General features: G+C 41.8%; 1 protein-coding gene across 3 annotated transcripts in view; it reads left to right on the top strand.

Annotated features, from left to right (window-relative positions):
* The window catches only part of CADPS2 (calcium dependent secretion activator 2), a 351,450-nt gene that overhangs the window by 158,801 nt on the left and 172,354 nt on the right, over positions 1-20,295 (top strand). For all 3 annotated transcript variants that reach the window (XM_081878161.1, XM_081878160.1, XM_081878159.1), the window contains exon 7: positions 3,215-3,326. In XM_081878161.1, the coding sequence (XP_081734287.1) occupies positions 3,215-3,326 (112 nt within the window). The remainder of the gene's footprint in view (positions 1-3,214; positions 3,327-20,295) is intronic.

Genomic DNA, 20,295 nt, shown 5'->3' with positions numbered 1-20,295 from the left:
TTCTCCCTTTCGTCCTGTGTTCGAGTGTCTTCAAAGCCCATGGCACCTTTGGTAAAGGCTGTTTTCCAATTGGAGCTTTCTCAGGCCAGTGTTTCCCAGTTGTCGGTGTTTATACTACTTTTATTTTTTAGAATTGCCTTGAGAGAGTCTTTAAACCTCTTTTGTTGACCCACCAGCATTACGCTTTCCATTTTTAAGTTCAGAATAGAGTAGCAGTCAAGAACAAACTATCTTGATATTCAGATAGCCGCTGAAGTTGTGTTTGTTGAAGAAGGCTTTACCTGAAGTGTGACCCATTCATTTTACTGAATTGAATTGTAGAAATTGTTTTACTGCTTTTAGTTTACTGAGTCTGCATCTTTTGTTTTTTTAACTTATTGCACACCACTTTCGTAGCTTTGAGGTTTATAAATCTGCAAAACAAAATAAATAAATTTCAAACTAACCCAAACCTGCCTTGGGGGCCTGTGAGCAGCCAAAAGATATAAGATGAATATTTTAAGTAAATAGAAGTTAGGTTTTCCTAGCAGGCACAAAAGGCAGAGGTGGAGTCAAGGATATGAGTAGAAAATATTTCTTCTAATGCTTGCATAGCTTCATAAAATAAACACTTAGGCTATGTTTGACAGAGTTGCAGTGGATCAGTTGTAAGAGGTAACAGTTCTGTCAGAAGTTAAATGACCCTTTTCTGCCCTCCTGGCAGAAGCCACGGAACATAACTTCTGCTATCTCCAAAACATCAAAGCCTTAATCAAAAATTGCATGTTTATGTAAAGTTTGCTGTGAAATTGGCACAATTGCATAACTAATGGAAGGGAAGAGAATCCAGTTGTTATAGCAGCGCATGCTTTTGCTTACTTTAGGAAGGTAGTGTAAGTTTGTGGTCTTGGTAACAGAAAGGTCGCATTCAGACTAGGACATGATAAGTAACTTTTACAGTTGACATATTGCACCATTAACAACAGTTGACATATTGCATCCCATGACAGCGGAATTGCAAGGCAGAAGCTCTGTGCTGAAGGCAGACACAAACTTCGATTTGTGAGGGCTAAGGGTCAGACGGAAGGTGATAATATTGACTATATTGTCAATTGCCACGAAAGTCCCGGGTTTTTTACAATCTGATGTTTGCAATCGAGTTTTGCTGTCTTTTGACAGGTTTGGTTTATGCCCAGGAATTTTGAAGCTTGTAGTATTGGTGCCTGTTGTGTGGTGTATTAGTCAGTAATCTTTATTTCATTTGAGACTTCTTCTAGGATGCCCAGAGAACAGGAGCTTTGGGGCAATTAATAACTTCAGTGAGTAAATAAAAAATATTTCTAAATCAAAATATGGGGGAAAATGCAGCCTCAGGAGCAACCCTATTGTTTAATATAGATGACTTTTTCATTGTGAAAAATCAAGACAATTGGGTGTATCAGCAGGAAATTTTGGCATGGGGAATCTACCATGTGAGAATTCTGACTAAGGAGCCACTCCTCCCCAACCAGACCCTCGTGACAACTGGTGTCCCTTGTTGCACAGATAGAATCCTGTTAGCATGTGGCTTTTGCAATTCACTGGGTCTTCTGTGTAAGCCTTGGCCCAGGATACCTGAAGGAGCGTTTCCATCCCCATCGTTCAGCCCAGACACTGAGGTCCAGCTCTGAGGGCCTTCTGGCAGTTCCCTCACTGTGAGAAGTGAGGTTACAGGGAACCAGGCAGAGTGTCTTCTCAGCAGTGGCACCCACCCTGTGTAACGCCCTCCCATCAGATGTCAGGGAAATAAACAACTATATGACTTTTAGAAGACATCTGAAGGCAGCCCTGTTTAGGGAAGTTTTTAATGTTTGATCTTTTATTGTGTTTTTAATATCCTGTTGGAAGCCTCCTAGAGTGGCTGGGTAGGGCCGGCTAGATGGGTGGGGTATAAATAACAACTTGTTGTTGTTGTTGTTGTTGTTGTTGTTGTTGTTATCCTGCCATAGCAGCTACAGGCACTGCATTAACTCTTCTGCTCCCATGTTGTGTGCTACCATTGAAGATGTGTTTTATAATAGGTTGGGTGTCATCAAAGAGTTGTTCAGGCATTGCCATGCATTGATTTATGCCTTATGTTTGCATGTAATGTGGACATTACATGTAATGTGGACACTACACACTACACAGTGTGTAGTGTTGTGATGGGTGCGGGGAGGGGTGTCAACTTTGCCTGGGACATTACAGGAATATTATTATTATTTAAACTTAATAAATGTATTACACCACTGGGATAGCTCAGTTGATAGAGTTTGAGACTCTTAATTTCAGGGTTATGGGTTCAAGCCCCACTTCAGGCAAAAGATGCTTGCAGTTCAGAGGGTTCAATTAGACCCCTGTGGTCTCTTCCAGATCTACCATTCTATGATTCTGTGACATGTTATAAGATGTTAATGTTCTGCACAACATGTAACCCCTCCAAAAAGCCCACCATAACAGCAGTACAAAACTCCCGCAGCACACTAACAATAAAACAAAACAAAACAATGCTCAGCAGTTTTAAGAACAGCAATCAGCACCCTAGCCCAGAAGTCCCTGACCACATCAACCCATAAATTTTGATTGTTTATTTGATTTCCCCATCTACCACCCGAAAAAGTCTGGCCTCTAGGCCAGCTGCTGCAAATCAGTGGGGGGGGGGGTTTCCTTGCAGGGAGATCAACAGCAAATGCAGATAATTTGATTCTGCAGCTCCTGTGCTTTGGAATCCGCTGTGTACACATAGGATCATTAATGCATTACACTACTATTAGCCCACATGTAGTGTTCGCCAGGATCCTGAGTTAAGAACACACTTGGGTTGCACTAGACAATTGTATAAGAAGCTTGAAAAGCAAGTTCAATGCCATACCATTAATCTTAACCACCTTCGGTTTATTTTAATGGGACAAATACAAACTTACCCAAACATAAATTTGTAGAAGTCCATCTGCTTCGTGCTACAAACTCCCCGAATATAGTTAATCTTTCATTATGCCATCTGCCACATTGGATGATTTTTAATTACAGAACCAATATAGGAGAATTGTGAAAGCTCTTCCATCTTGGGAACTTGAGTTTTCAGATGGAGGTAGCAACTCTGTAGGGAAGTACAAATGCTGTGCTTGCTTACAGGGGCCTCGAGAGATTGCTGCCGCCACAATGCTTGCTTTTTAATGCGTTTGGAATTTTAATATTGTCATTTATTTTGTTGCAGATGGGGAACTCAAGGGGATTTCACCACCACACATCCACGGCCTGTCGTCAAAGTGAAACTTTTCACAGAATGTACCGGGGTCCTGGCACTGGAAGATAAGGAGCTAGGAAGGGTAAGCGCTCACATAATTTTCAAGAGTTTAAGATGCTGATAGAGGGTGTGATGACTGGAGGCTTTGGGGGAGCTGAACCCCCTGAATGTCGATCAGTTTTCAACCATGGTGCTCAAGTGAAACTACCCTTTATTTGCGAACTTGGTGATACATACGCTTTAAGCATTCTGTGTTTGCAGTTTGACTTTCTGTTACCATACAAGGGTAAGAAGCTAAAAACAGACCTTTCAATGGGTAAAAGACAACCTGGTGTTAATTGCTGATTTTAAGCTTCCACTGTTGTTTAATGCTGACTATTGGAAGCCTTTTATTTTGGTGAGAGTTTGAGACACAAAGATAAAGTTATTACCTCCACGTTATGGCACATCCGAGACAATCTCTATTCAGCAACCAGTGTGTGGGCTTTAATCCAGTCTCTGTTCTGAAGTGTCTGGGTAGTTTGTGATGCCATATTCAAAGAGAAACAAAACACCACCAATATCACAAAAGGTGGTAGAATAAGATGTCTCAAATATCATTGTATCTAGTAAGTCAAACGGAATCTGTTCCGGAAGTCCATTTGACTTCCAAAATGTTCGGAAACCAAGGTGCGGCTTCCGATTGGGTGCAGGAAGCTCCTGCAGCCAATTGGAAGCCACAGAAACCATGCCAGACATTTGGGTTCCAAAAGAATACCTACAAACCAGAACACTCACTTCTGGGTTTGCGGCGTTCGGGAGCCAAAGCGTATGAATGCCAAGGCATTTGGTTCCCAAGCTACGACTGTATTAAAATGATGTGTTATTTATCATCCTATGCCAGCTTAGCTGTGCCTGCTAAAAACAAAGGATGCTTCGCAGTAGGGTTCGATTCTTTCCAGCGGCAAGGAGATCCATAGTGTGAATCTGCCAGTGAGAAAGCATTCTCGATAGATAGGTACATGGTATTTCTATGGTTTTCCCAGTAGTGATGTATGGAAGTGAGAGCTGGACCATAAAGAAGGCTGATCGCCGAAGAATTGATGCTTTTGAATTATAGTGCTAGAGGAGACTCTTGAGAGTCCCATGGACTGACTGCAAGAAGATCAAACCTATCCATTCTGAAGGAAATCAGCCCTGAGTGCTCACTGGAAGGACAGATCCTGAAGCTGAGGCTCCAATACTTTGGCCACCTCATGAGAAGAGAAGACTCCCTGGAAAAGACCCTGATGTTGGGAAAGATGGAGAGCATAAGGAGAAGGGGACGACAGAGGACGAGATGGTTGAATAGTGTTCGTGACGCTACCAGCATGAGTTTGACCAGACTGCGAGAGGCAGACAGAAGTGCCTGGCGTGCTCTGGTCCATGGGGTCATGAAGAGTCGGACACGACTAAACGACTAAACAACAACAACAACAACATTTTTTTAAAAAAGAGGATTCATTCAGTTGAGTTTACAAAGGAAAATGGGAGTTTTCTTAGTGCAGAGATGGGGAACTGCAGATCCAGGGGCAAAATACAATCCTCCAGCCTTCTCTGGCCTGCCCCAGAGCCCTTCCTGGGCCACCCCCCTCCCTGTTCTTGCTCTAAACAAAGAAAAAGAGAAGAGAGTGTCTGAATTTCCCAGGAATGGTTGGATTTCGACAGCAAAGGCAACACAGACGCTCCTGACATTTCCTCTCATGAATTTGTGAGGTTTATTGCCCACTTCTAACTATCAAAAAGGAAGAGTTGAGCTGTGATATTCTACTTCGGAACATTGTGTCCATGTAATGGTTTAATGATGCGATCTTAGCTGTTGCACATTAATGGATGGCTTTTTATCTGGAAATTTCTTTTACAGCAATAAAAATTCATTTGAGTTCCGCGGAGCTCAGTGGCTCCTAATGACAAGTCACCTAATGAAAGTCCCTGCTTTTCTCCCTGCACTGAAAAGTGTTACCTTTATTTCCTCGCAGTGCTGCGCCACTTAGTGATTTGAATTATGCCTTTTTTATTATTATCTGTGAAATCTCTATAGGCATTCAGTGGTAAATCTTCAAAATTCTGAACTTCATTCCAGACAAGCGAGTCCCATTGTAAGTAGGGAAAGCCTAGCCTAATTCATCATGCGTCATTTTGAAAAGATGCTTCTACACTTTAATCAGAACTATGTTTTCAACACTCTTACCTGTTCTACAGTAAATTATGTCACAACTTCCGATCTGTGTGCAAAATACAAGTTGCAAAGCCAGTTTGAATATTTCTTAATCGTTCCAACACTTGGCTGGCTGCCATCCAATGCCTTATTGGACTTTTTTGTTTTTATTCTTTTTTTGTGTGTATTTTGCGTTTTTATATTGTGATTTTATGTTGTAACTACCTTGAGACCTGTGGATATAGGGCAGTGTATAATTAATAATAATAATAATAATAATAATAATAATAATACTCTCTAAGCATTGTTATCACTGGCAAATAAATAATACTAATGCTTTAGCTAAAGCTTGGGTACTAGATTTGCTTCAGAAGTGTGTGCCTGAAAATTTGCTTGACTAAGGAAATGTGACTAAAAAAGAAGAAGTAAATCATTACTTTTGATTACTTGTTGCAATAGAATCAATTGTAATATCATTTGATTTGTAATATACAAATCAATTGTATATGTAATGTTATTGGACTCCAATTCCCATCATCCCTGGCACTGCTGGGAATTGGAGTCCAACAACAGAGTTCTCCATTCCTTATTTATGGCATTACCAATATAAGGCTATTTACCTTCTTCCCACAGCCCTCTCTCAAAAAAGTGAGAAATCCATGTCTGGCACCATGCTTGATAAATCAGATTGTGTAATCATGCATGGTGGTATTTTTCTGATAAGTTTTTCTATATATATATATATATATATATATATATATATATATATATATATAGGGACCTTTATTACTTGAGTGCTTTTTGTTGACTGTTTTTATATATTGAGGCACCCATCTATCCTCAGCGCCGAATTGAATGTTTTATTGTATAACAGAGCTTTAGATAGGAAGAGATTGAGAGATGGAAGAGATTGCATTCACTATGGTAAGAAAGGTAATGAAAATAATAGACCATGAATATGGGAGTCTGAAATGAATAAGAGGCGGAAAGTTTAAAAGATACTCATTTTGCTTGTTGATCCCATCTGATAAGGGGCAGATGAGTGATAAGATCCATACAGTCATTTTTGGAAGAAAGGGAATAGGTGGTGCTGTGGTCTAAACCATTGAGCCTCTTGGGCTTGCCAATCAGAAGGTCAGCAGTTTGAATCCACGCTACAGAGTAAACTCCTGTTGCTCTGTCCCACCTTCTGCCAACCTAGCAGTTTGAAAGCACGCCAGTGCAAGTAGATAAATAGGTACCAATTCAGCAGGAAGGTAAACAGCGTAAAGGAGTTAATTGTATTAGAAAGAGGATTTTGGAGAACTGTTACAAAGGTGTCACAATGAAATTCAGTTGGGGGGAATCGAGGAAGTCAGACTACAATGAAAGTTAACTTGGATTTTGGAAGTAATGACTGTTTTTATTCTTTTTTTCTTTTTCTTTTTTTCTTTTAGTATTGTAAGATGTTTTGTTTTGTGTTTTTTATGTTATATTTGTTATAAATGTGGAAAATCAATTTGAAAAATTGGGGGGGGGCGGAAGGAAGGTAAACGGGGTTTCCATGCGCTCTGCCATCTGTCTTGGTGTCCCATTGCGCCAGAAGCGATTTAGTCATGCTGGTCACATGACCTGGAATGCTGTTTGTGGACAAACGCTGGCTCCCTTGGCCTGAAAGTGAGATGAGTGCCGCACCCCATAGTCGCCTTTGACTGGACTTAACCTTCCAGGGGTCCTCTACCTTACCTTTTTTACCTTTATTGGAAGACAATGACCCGAGTTTCATCCTATTGTTCAGATGTTCTTAACAAAAGTGTCTGATCATTGAATCAGATCAGTATTAAATGTTAAGGGGAGTTTTTAACCAAATGAATATTTTAAATCCTGTCAATTCAATTGATTGGTCTTCTTTTTCTGTTTCACACATATGTATTTTATGTTTCTGTCGCGATGGCTCAAAACAATAATACAAACTTTCCTTGACTTGATCATTATAAGTTCCCGTTAATCACCTGCCCATCTGCATGGCAGAAAAGATTTGGAGCAGAACCAATTTGGTGTTCACCGTTTACATTCCCCCTCAATAATAATAATAATAATAATAATAATAATAATAATAATAAATGTTGTTGTTATTATTTATTTATTTATGCCCCATCCACTCTGTGCAGCCCCTAACAGAATATTAAAAACATGATAAAACATCGAACATTAAGAACTTCCCTAAACAAGGGCTGCCTTCAGAGGTCTTCTAAAAGTCAGATAGCTGTTTATCTCCTTGACATCTGACGGTAAGGCATTCCACAGGGCGGGCGCCACTACAGAGAAGGCTCTCTGCCTGGTTCCCTGTAACCTCGCTTCTCGCAGTGAGGGAACTGCCAGAAGACCCTCGGAACTGGACATCCATGTCCGGGTAGAATGATAGGGGTGGAGATGCTCCTTCAGCTATACTGGGCCGAGACTGTTTAGGTCTTTAAAGGTCAGCACTAACACTTTGAATTGTGCTCAGAAACGTACTCGATATGATGTTAGCCCAAAATCCACTTATGCAGTGTGGTATTTTCATGGGGCATGTGAAATATTACTTTAGAACATCCAGTTGTTGGCAAATAATTATACTGGGGGCAAGAAAGGCTTCTGTGCAGGTATCCTTTGGAAGACAGTTCATATGTTATAGCATTGTGTGCAAAACAGAAGCAGTGAGCAACCCATTTTCCTTATTTCTTGTGAAATGTGCACAGACATATACATCTCACAGTGAGTTCTGTGTGCTCTGTGATTCCAGACTGGGAAATTATCCGTATGGATGAGATGTGTTTAATTCCGCATCTCAGTTCTTAAAGCACAAACCAATAGTATGAGTTACTCCCTCTTCATTCTTTGCTCCTCCCTAGTGTATAAACTGCTTCAAATCCACCATTGTTGGCAAATATCATAAGACCTTTAGCTTCACTTTAACAGCATACATAGTAAGTATATACAGTGGTACCTTGGTTCTCAAACGCTTCGGTTCTCAAACGCTGAAAACCCGGAAGTAAGTGTTCCAGTTTTTGAACGTTTTTCAGAAGCCGAACATCCGATGCGGCTGTCAGCGATTGTTTCCAGGGCACCTGCACCAATCAGAAGCTGTGCCTTGGTTTTTGAACATTTCGGAAGTCAAATGGACTTCCGGAATGGATTAAGTGTGGCGTTTTTGCTTTTGCTATTTATTTTGCATTTTTGTTTTTGAGGCTTTTTCGGTTAATTTGTTTTTGTGACTGTGTGGAATCCAGTTCAGCTACTGATTTATTGATTGATTGATTGATTGATTGTGTGACTGTGGAAAGGGATAAAAGCCCCCCATCCAAACAATAACTATCATCAGTGCAGGTAAGAAAAAAATAATTTTAATTTTTATCATCTACAATACTGTCTTATTTATTTTATAGTATAGTACATTGATTATTGCTTTCATTTTATGGATCAGTGGTCCCGTTAGATAGTAAAATTCACATCAAATTGCTGTTTTAGGGGTTGTGTTTAAAGGTCTGGAATGCATTAATCCATTTTGCATTACTTTCTATGGGAAAGCGCTCCTTGGTTTTGGAACGCTTTGGTTTTGGAACGGATTTCCAGAACGGATTAAGTTTGAGAACCAAGGTACACTGTACGATCAATAAGGTACAGTGGTACCTCGGGTTAAGTACTTAATTCGTTCCAGAGGTCCGTTCTTAACATGAAACTGTTCTTAACTTGAAGCACCACTTTAGCTAATGGGGCCTCCTGCTGCTGCCGCACCACCAGAGCACGATTTCTGTTCTCATCCTGAAGTAAAGTTCTTAACCTGAGGCACTATTTCTGGGTTAGCGGAGTCTGTAACCTGAAGCGTATATAACCTGAAGCGTATGTAACCCGAGGTACCACTGTATATAGTTTTAATGCTGGCATTAAATAGGTTTTATTGGCTCTAGAATTGTCTACTGCTTTTATTGCTGAGAAGCTTTTGGCCCAAATATCTGACATAAAGGAGCTTTGGCCACATAACTGTCAGGACTTGATGAGGAATGTATGAGTTGATCAACAGGGAAAAGGAGTGAGACATAGATACTGGTACTTAAGTACCTAACCCTTCATTGATAGAATAGTGTGAGTGAATTGTATGGAATTTTGAGTTGTAATGGCAATGGAGGGGTGAGTTGGGAACAGAGTTAACGTTTAATTTGCTTAGCAATGACTGAGATTTTAAAACTGTGTGCATATTCTAGCTTTCATGTACATAAAAACACCAGGATTTATTTGACAGAGGCCAGTTGCAAAGGTAATCGATGTATGAAGTTCATTTTTTAAAATACGTTCTTGCGTTTGAATCAGGAATGCTAATTTCCTAGTCCCAAAGATTCATTTCATTCCTTTTTTTGTCATGTTCTGTCCTTTGAATATCAAATATTCAAGATTACTAATTCAAAGTGACAGCCATTGTACTTGCTTAACACACAAGTGAATACAATGTGGGAGCAACAGGTGGTGTTTGACTACAGCGACTATCTGAGTATAAAGATAATTCATCCTTGTTCTAGTGATTATTCAATTAAGAAAAGAAAAACTTCTTATTCTTTCTTAGCTGCTCATCAAATCCTAAAGCAGTTTGTATAACATGTTATCTTTTATGGAGAAGATACTGCCTCAGTTCTATAATTGCTTGTAGAAATCTTAAAATAACTTGTTGGCTCATCTTGTCATTAAAAAGAAGAAGCAGAAGCAGATCCAACTTCTTCATTGATTATAAGTGCTCTCCTTTGTTGGAACTGGAATTGCTGTTTTGTTTCTCTTCTTTCCAAATTGGACAGTGAAGGTTGTGTTTCCCCACCCCCCCCACAAGTTCAAATTTTCCAGCAATGTTTTATTCTGGGTGTAGGACCTTGAATGGCCGAGTTTTGCTCATCCAAGCTGGTCAAGTGCTGTATTTTTCGCTCCATAAGACACACTTTTTTCCTCCTAAAAAGTAAGGGGAAATGACTGTGCGTCTTAAGGAGCAAATGTGTGGTCGATCACTGGCTCCCTTTCTGGCCCCGGCCCCTTACCCAGGCCTCCATTGCTGAATGTTCTGCAGACGGAGGCTGTTTGTTTCCCCAGCGACATGTGACTGGCTGATTATCTGTCTGGAAACTGTAGAAACGGCTCCCTTTCCTTTCCTAAAGAAGCTGCAGAACTTTGAGTTGAACCCCATAAAAACAGGTTTTTTTCCCTTTGCAAAGTAAGCTCAACAACTTTGAGCTGATCCTCAAAAAAGGGAGGCTTTTCCCCTTTGCAAAAGAAGCTGCACAACTTTGAGTTGATCCCCCCCAAAACCGGGGCTTTCCCCCTTTCCTCCTCTAAAAACTAGGTGCGTCTTATGGTCAGGTGCGTCTTATGGGGCGAAAAATATGGCGCTTCTTGTGAGATGGACCAGTATTTCTTCCCTTGCCTCTAGCACCACAGGCCCCTGGCGTTCTCTAAATCAGGCCCTTCATACTCTAGCACTTTCTCTCATCTAAATTCTATGCTAACATAAAATGAGCTCCAGCAAGCTTCAAGGCCTGTCACCAGAATAGGTGATGTCTATTTTTACGGAATATCTCTAAATATCTAGCCCTGTAGACATTTGAAAAGTGTACTGCTCATCTTCCAGTGTGGTGGCCTCTTCAGCGAGATTTCTTTTTCGCTGGTCTTCTCCTGTGACCCTCTCTCTCGTTCTGTCTTAGTGGCTTAGTTTGTGTCTCGGCTAGAGAATGGAAGCTGATGGCTGGCATTCATCTCAAGGAGATTGAGGTTATAACCTGTACGTTGAGATAAGAAAACATAAGCCATGGTAGACGTTTTTGCTTCTCCCCCACCCCACCGCCTGCTCTCAGGTTCAGTCTATTGAATCTGCCGGAGCAGGTATAGGTCAAGAGGAAGCTGTGGTTGCTGAATTTGATCCAGGAGAAAATGCCGTTCTTCCTTCTGCTTTCTGTCTCTAGCTCACAATCAGTAATTGGCGTGGGCTGAATGGTAATCGTGAATGCAAGTAGTGGTAAGAAAAAGGAGGTAAGGTGAATGAGATGTACTGTACTGACGCACTAATAGGGAGGGCAGAGTGAACAGGAGGGATAATAACAAAGGCCATCAATCTTTGCAAATATTTGTACAGCAGGGAATTGGGGCTGGTATCTAGAGTAGGAGGGACTCAAAACTAGAAGACCAGGAGTCCCCCTGGATTACCGTATTTTTCACTCTATAGGACGCACCTGACCATAGGACGCACCTTGTTTTAGAACAAGGGGAGAACAAGAAAAAAAATTCTCCCCCTCTCTGCTCAGTGCCTTTTCAGTGAAGCGACAGGAGAAACGGAGCCCCTTCCATTTCTCCTCCCACTTCGCTGAAGGGGCGCTGCACAGCTCTCCCTCTCTGCTGAAGCCAGGAGAGTCTTGCTCTCCCAGCTTCAGCAAAAGGAACCCAAAGCCTCTGGAGCTCTGGAGGCTTCAGACGGCTATCCCTGAAGCCTGGAGAGCGAGAGGGGTCAGTGCGCACTGACCCCTATCGCTCTCCAGGCTTCAGCGAAAGCAACACGAAGCTTCCGGAGCATGGAGGGAGTGCTCCCTCTGTGCTTCAGAGACTTTGCATTGCTATTGCTGAAGCCAAGGAGCCTGCATTCGCTCCATAGGACGCACACACATTTCACCTTAATTTTTGGAGTGGAAAAAGTGTGTCCTATAGAGCGAAAAATACGGTAGATGCTCACTGCTATTCGGGGTGTCAATGCTCCAATTGGATCAGACAATACAGCTCTCTATAAATGCTATGGCTCAAATCTAGCTGAAGATGCCCCTCTTCCATTGAGAATAGGGAGGAATTCTAAGGACATCATTATTAATAAAGCGGGAGGAAAACTTCTACAATTGGTTTTAGAATTGAACCTCTCATTTTTGAATGGCTCAATGTGGCCAGATATTCCAGGGAATTTTACTTTTAGCTCCAAAAGGGGTAGGAGCGTCATCGACTATTCTCTAGTTTCCGTTGAAATGTTAAATGAAATTGCCTCTTTTACAGTTGTACCTCGCTCAGAGAGTGACCATTTTCCAATAGTTTTAGAGATGTACAGGAATCCTAGAAATAATGATATTAGACCTCCTATTAGTATTGATAAGACTATTTATGCCAAAAGAATTTATATAAGTGATAAAAATAGGGAGGATCTATTAGCAGTATTTGAAAATAACCCAGTTCTTCCGGAACCTGTGGCTAACCAAAATTTGTTGCCCTTGGAGGATAATGATTGTTATTATAAGACTATCCAGGAATTATTTTCTTCTTTTTTAGACTCTCAGTCCAGCAACAAACCTTTAAATAAGTATAACTGGTTCGATAAAGATTGTATTAACTATAAGAAAGAACTTAGAACTTGTCTAAAAGAAGCCTATATTACCAACTTTCAAGGTCTCTGGAAGACTTATTTTGAAATGAAAAATGCTTTTAAGAACATGCTCCTGGATAAAAAATCTGAGTTTGCACTAGCCAAATGGTCTAAAATTGTTACTGCATTAGAAATTAAAGATACTAAAACTTTTTGGTCACTTCTCTCAATAAAAGATACCACTGAGCTCCCTAAAATAAGCGATGAGGTTTGGATTTCACATTTTACTGCTGTTTTTTTATGATCACCAAGTTTGTAAAAAGGAAAATTTTAAAGTTTCTTTGGCAAAAACCACACAATTTCAAATTACTGTTGAGGAGATGAAAAGGATAATCTTTTCGTTTAAGCAAGGGAAATCACCGGGTATGGATGGCATCCCAATAGACCTGTTGAGATTAGATATAGAATGGTGGGCCATTAAACTTGTGCCGCTTTTTAATTCTATCTATCAATCAGCCATTGTACCTAAGTCGTGGAACAACTCAATAGTGGTACCGATCTTTAAAAAAGGTGATAGGAATTGCCAAGAGAATTACAGGCCTATAAGTTTGCTAACATGCATAAGCAAAATCTATGCCAAATCTCTGCTTATTAAATTGGAAGAATGGATGCTGACAAAAGGCCTACCTGGTAAAGAGCAGGCTGGTTTTAAGGCAGGCTCGTCAACTCTTGACCAGTGTCTAGTGTTAAGTCATCTTGTGGATAAATATGTCATGAGAAATAAACGGAAACTCTTTGTGGCCTTTGTGGATTTAAAAAGTGCCTTTGATTCGGTTGACCGCAACAAACTATGGACTAAACTAGAACACCTTGGTATTGACCCATATTTACTTACACTGATTCAAAGTTTACATTCTAATAACCAAATATATGTTAAAGTATCAAAAGATGGTAGACTTGCAGGTCCTATTCTGAATAATCGTGGAGTTAGGCAAGGCTGTATCTTGGCCCCTACCCTATTTAATCTTTTTTTATCTGACCTACCATTATCCCTTCAAAATGCAACCACTCATACTCCTTATTTAAACAATTGCCCACTCTCTCTACTACTTTGGTGTACCGACCTCCCCGCTGCACCAAGGATTCCCTGCCCGAGCTGCTTCAGGTCGTGGCGGATGTTCTCCTGGAGACGCCTAGTTTGGTTGTCCTAGGGGATTTTAATATCCATGCCGACACGACCTTACAAGGGGCCGCTCGGGACTTCGTGGAAAGCATGGCCTCCATGGGGCTGTCCCTGAATAAGTTTGGCCCAACCCATAGCCGCGGACATGCCTTGGACCTGGTGTTTACCTCTACGGATGTTGGTGATCTGACACTAACTAAAAGTGAAACAAAAGAAGTGCCATGGTCAGATCACTTCCTGGTGCAACTGGACTTCTCCGCGACCCTTCCCCTCTGCAGGGAGGTGGGACCGATTCGGATGGTCCGCCCCCGCCACTTAATGGATCCAAATGGTTTCCAGAGAGTGGTAGGGGATGCTTTATCCCATGTTGATGGCCTTTCAGTTGATTCCCTGGTGGCCCGCTGGAATGTGGAGTTAACCAGGGCTATTGACTGTTTGGCTCCGAAGCGCCCTCTCCGATTGCATGGAGCCCGGAGAGCCCCGTGGTTTTCCACGGATCTGAGGGCAATGAAACAATCGTTGAGACGGCTAGAGCGCCGGTGGCGGATAACTCATTCTGAAGCTGACCGGACACAGGTTAGAGCTCAATGTCGAGCCTACCAAGTGGCGGTAGCGACGGCGAAGAAAACTTTCTTCGCCGCCTCTATTGCATCTGCAGAAAACAGCAGCAGGAGACTTTTTCAGGTGGTCCGCAATTTAGCGGAACCACCTGCTACATCGGGGCCCAGTACGGGCCACATGATCTCCTGCAATGATTTTGCAAAGTTTTTTGCAGATAAAGTCGCTCAGATTCGGGAAGAGGTAGACGCCACCGTGGGAGCAGGGCCGGGGCGGGAGAGTGCTAGAGTCCTGTCTAGTCAAATTGCATGGGATCAATTCCAATCTGTTACCACCGAGGATGTGGACAGGCTGCTTGGACGAGTGAAACCAACCACCTGTCTCCTTGATCCTTGCCCATCCTGGCTTATAAAAGCTAGCCGGGAAGGACTGGGTGATGGGCTTCGTGAGGTGGTGAATGCTTCCCTCCGTGAGGGAGCCTTCCCAGACCCACTGAAAGAGGCGGTTATCAAACCACTTCTTAAAAAACCATCTTTAGATGCGGCCATGATGGCCAACTATCGCCCAGTCTCAAATCTTCCATTCTTGGGCAAGGTGATTGAGCGAGTGGTTGCTGAACAACTCCAGGCACGCCTGGAAGAAGCGGACCATTTGGATCCCTTCCAGTCGGGATTCAGGCCTCATCATGGGACTGAAACTGCCTTGGTCGCACTGGTTGATGATCTCCGGCGGGCCAGGGACAAAGGTGAGAGCTGTTTCCTGGTTCTGCTGGATCTCTCAGCGGCGTTTGATACCATCGACCATAACATCCTCCTGGACCGTCTTGAGGGGCTGGGAGCTGGGGGCACTGTCATACAGTGGTTCCGCTCCTTCCTCCTGGGCCGTGTTCAGAAAGTGGTGGTGGGGGATGAGTGTTCAGACCCCTGGGCTCTCACTTGTGGGGTGCCTCAGGGTTCTGTCCTCTCCCCCATGCTTTTCAACATCTACATGCAGCCGCTGGGAGAGATCATCAGGGGGTTTGGGCTGGGTGTTCATCAGTATGCGGATGATACCCAGCTCTACCTCTCTTTCAAATCAGAACCAGTGAAGGCGGTGACAGTCCTGTGTGAGTGTCTGGAGGCGGTTGGAGGATGGATGGCGGCTAACAGATTGAGATTGAATCCTGACAAGACAGAAGTACTGTTTCTGGGGGACAGGAGGCGGGCAGGTGTGGAGGACTCCCTGGTCCTGAATGGGGTACCTGTGCCCCTGAAGGACCAGGTGTGCAGCCTGGGAGTCATTTTGGACTCACAGCTGTCCATGGAGGCACAAGTTAAATCCGTGTCCAGGGCAGCTGTGTACCAGCTCCATCTGGTACGCAGGCTGAGACCCTATCTGCCTGTGGACTGCCTCGCCAGAGTGGTGCATGCTCTGGTTATCTCCCGCTTGGACTACTGCAATGCACTCTACGTGGGGCTACCTTTGAAGGTGACCCGGAAACTACAACTAATCCAGAACGCAGCAGCCAGACTGGTGACAGGGAGCGGCCGCCGAGACCATATAACACCGGTCTTGAAAGACCTACATTGGCTCCCAGTACGTTTCCGAGCACAATTCAAAGTGTTGGTGCTGACCTTTAAAGCCCTAAATGGCCTCGGTCCAGTATACCTGAAGGAGCGTCTCCACCCCCATCATTCTACCCGGACACTGAGGTCCAGCACCGAGGGCCTTCTGGCGGTTCCCTCACTGCGAGAAGTCAAGTTACAGGGAACCAGGCAGAGGGCCTTCTCGGTAGTGGCGCCCTCCCTGTGGAATGCCCTCCCACCAGATGTCAAAGAGAACAACAACTACCAGACTTTTAGAAGACATCTGAAGGCAGCCCTGTTTAGGGATGCTTTTAATGTTTGATGTATCATAGTATTTTAATATTCCTTTGGAAGCCGCCCAGAGTGGCTGGGGAGGCCCAGCCAGATGGGCGGGGTATAAATAATAAATTATTATTATTATTATTATTATTACTTTATGCAGATGATGCTGTAATTATTTCACTCTCTGTTTTGGGTTTAAAAAAAATTATTTAAGAGTTTCTCAAACTACTGCTCTCTTAATAATCTCAAAATTAATTATGATAAGACAAAGATTATGCAATTCAGAAAGAGAGGGAACCCAAAAGGATGTATAATTAATGGACATCTAATACAGGAAGTTAAGCACTTCAATTATCTGGGAATCACATTCAAAAATAATATGAATTGGAATACACATATATGTGCTGCTATAGCTAAGGCCAAAGTGACAGCCCACCATATAAAATCCTATTTTTTTTCTCCAGTAGGAAACAGATTCATCCCAGCTGTATTGCAAGTGATTGATATGAAACTTTGTGCCCAACTTCTTTACGGCACACCAGTGTGGATTTCAGGTGACCTCAAGAGGTTGGATAAATTTCACGCTTCCCTTCTGAGGTCATTATTAGGACTTGCAAACTCAGTAGAATATGAAACAATATGTTGTGAGCTGGGAATATTGCCTTTATCAGTTAGAGCATGGCTGAGGACCTTGAAATATTGGATCTTCCTTCATTATAGAGCCCTATCCCCTAATTCTCTACTTTACGATCTTTTAAGTGATAGTGCAATCTACAATCTATCACTGATATGTAGGAAAAAACTGGATTCTATAGGGCTCATTCTAACTGACTTTGAAATCTCTGATCCCAAAGCTACATGGGAAATTATTAGGAAGACTCTCACAGAAAAAAGTGCTCTCGCCATGCTTGAGGTTGCAAAGCACAGCACCTGCTCTCCCATTCACTTAAATCTCCCTTTGTGTAGAGATTTCCAAAAGGGATACATGACAAATCTGAAGAATCATGAATCGTGTAGGCTGTTTATGTTGGCCAGATTTAACATGTTTCCCTCGGTGGTAGTGAGAGGAAGATATTTAGCTATCCCAGAATCTGAGCGTCTCTGCAAATGCAGGAAAAAGGAACTCGATACTCTTGAGCATATATTCTTCTCCTGTGATTTTGGCAGTTATGCCAGAATACAATTATATGAGGCCCTAAAATTCAATAAACAGATTTGTACTCAACCAACGGTCCAGGACATGCTGGCGGACAGCGATGATCAAATTACTTTAATAGTGGCCGAATTTTTAAGAGCTGTCCATGATGAAAGAATGGGCCATGATAAAGAGACTTAGTGGTTTCTAATGGTAGGTGACGTTGTTGTGTTGTATTATTATTTTATATTAAATTGTATTATATTATTCATGTACATTGATTAATTTCTGGGAGTTAAGAATAGGACTAGGATAAATTGTGTTTGCTGTACCCGTATTTTATACAGTTTGTATAGGTTGTTTGTCAATGTGTGGTGTGCTATGCCTAATAAAGGATTTTGAATTAATTATTCGGGGTGAGAGAAGGTAGAGGAAGTGCAGAAACCCAAGGACCCACTTCTGATCTCCCCAAACATAGTTATGAGGGCAAAATCCTTCCCCCCCCCAAAAATTATTTATTTGGTTTTTCAAATTAAAATTTTACAGAGATATATCAAACATAAATAGTAAAAAAAAAACTAGATAAAATTCCACGGAATCTCCTGGACTTCCAACCTCCCCTTTGTGGGTTCTATTATTAATCATTTCCTCTAGCATCTTTTATGATGCTCCAAATCCTTTACCTCTTCCATTATGTCCAGAATTCAACCTTAAATTACAAGTGATATTCCAATCCTACTAATGAGTTTAACTATTTACGATGGTATTTAAAATAAGTTATAAATTTTGCCCCATTCCTTATTAAAATTTTGATTTCTGACTCTTCCAGTCTTTTTGGCCATTTCAGCATAGTCCATTAACTTCATCTGCCATTCTTCTCTGGTAGGGACTTTATCTTCTTTCCATCTCTGGGCCAGTAACTTCCGTGTAGCTGTGGTCGCATATATAAATAGTCTTTTCTGCTCCTTTGGTATTTGGGCACCTAGAATTCCTAAAAGGAAGACCAATTCCCATTGGTTAACTTATTGGTAACAGAACACGAGATGTACAAAAATGAAAGATGCATTACATTCTCAACTTGTTAAATGGTGAAAACTTGGACAACCTTGAAGCAGCTAAAACGTACCTGGGTGATCCAATTGAGAAAATCTCATTTTTTAAAGCTATTGTAGGGTTTGAAATATTCATTATTTACTGGCTATGGTACGAAGGAAATTCGGCAGAAATGTAAATATAGAATTACCTTTATTGTACTATGAACTTCATACAATTTCTGGATTCATCTGCAATTGTTTTTACCTTTTTTGTTCTGTCTATCACTTATTAATATATTTAAACCCATTTTAACCACTTTTTTTTGCAAAATTAAGAAATTATTGTCCCAATACATCAGCCCTTACCCATACATATAATAACAGAACAGCTAAAATCAGAGATATTGCAGTTTCATAAATGGCAAAGAAAGTGTGTGTGTGTGTGTGTGTGTGTGTGTGTATGACTAACACAGGGCCAGCCAATCAAAGCCCTGCTTAACTAAAAAACTATGGAGGTGGCCTTGTTATTGGCCCAGGAGCTGGCCATTCAGTGATGGGTAAATCCAGCTTCTGCTGCAGACCTGAAGAACTTATTCCTCCTAAGGGGAAAGATCATTATGCACCTTAAATGTGGACAGTGTGCATGCACTGAAAGAGCATATAACTATATGTATCTTTTGGGCTTCAGAATTTCATCTTAAAAATATTGAGGAGTGGGCAATGTTTCCTCTGACTCAGCCTTTGGAATCAGAGAAACAATTCACAAAGTTTATCACGTTCTTTATATAAGGAGCTGGACGTAATTGAGAGGAAAAGAATCACACCATTACTCACAAGTCCTTTGCTAGGAATATATAATCCAAAAAGAAGAAAGGTGTTGCGGGAGGGCAAGGGAGGAAACCAACCTGAAATAAATCCACTGGTTTATTTATTATAGATGAGTGAGAAATCTTCAAGACATGCCTTGCTTGGGATTCTGTTAGCGTAAGCAAAAAGAATCATTTGAACTTGTTAGAATCCTTGTGTCGCATCCTAATGCCTCATCTTAATATTGCCGTTTCGTTACTTACTTAGTTCCTTTTATAAATTTGCTTCCTGTGAAACATCTCAAAGCCATTTAATGACAAAAGCTGATACAGAAGTGTTAAGGTGAAAATCATTCTTTGAAATGGTTCGTGTGTTCTGGAAAACCTTCACACCTCTATATCCTCTTTCCCCCTCTGGCCATATTGTCTCCAAATGTGGTGTTAAAGCAGTAATGTCGGTCTGGGGTTTGTCAAGCTGTGCAGCATTGCAGGTGTGCATTCGGAGCAGGGCAGAGAAAGCATTGCTTCAAAACATGTTCAGTTGCCACATGGCAGTGAATTAGAGCATAACTGGGAACTTCCGTGGGAGACGGACGGCTCCCAGTCTGGATTTTATGTTGATAAAAGCTTGGGGGCAGCAACAGCCAAAGCAGCAATCGGGAGAGAGAGTCACTTAGGATATGGTTACCAGATGTCCCTGTTTCCCGGGGACAGTCTTACAAATCTGTCCCTGGACAAACTCCCTCCCTGGAATCTCCCCAGATTTCATTTAATGTCCCCAGATTTATATTTTAAGTGCTGTAGATTTATTAGTAGGGAATGAATGTTGTGTGATTGGTTCAACGGCACAAGACACATCATATGGGATCTTCCTTTGAGGCAAAATGGTGGGTGCCACAGCAGCGAGCAGCTCCTGAAGCCAGCCAGAGGAATGGCTTTAGATCTAATTAGATCTAATTAGATCTCACATTTCATCTCGTTC

Source organism: Podarcis erhardii, assembly GCF_964252035.2.
Source record: "Podarcis erhardii genome assembly, chromosome: 10".
In the NCBI taxonomy this organism is placed as follows: domain Eukaryota; kingdom Metazoa; phylum Chordata; class Lepidosauria; order Squamata; family Lacertidae; genus Podarcis; species Podarcis erhardii.
This window is presented reverse-complemented; position numbering and strand designations above follow the sequence as displayed.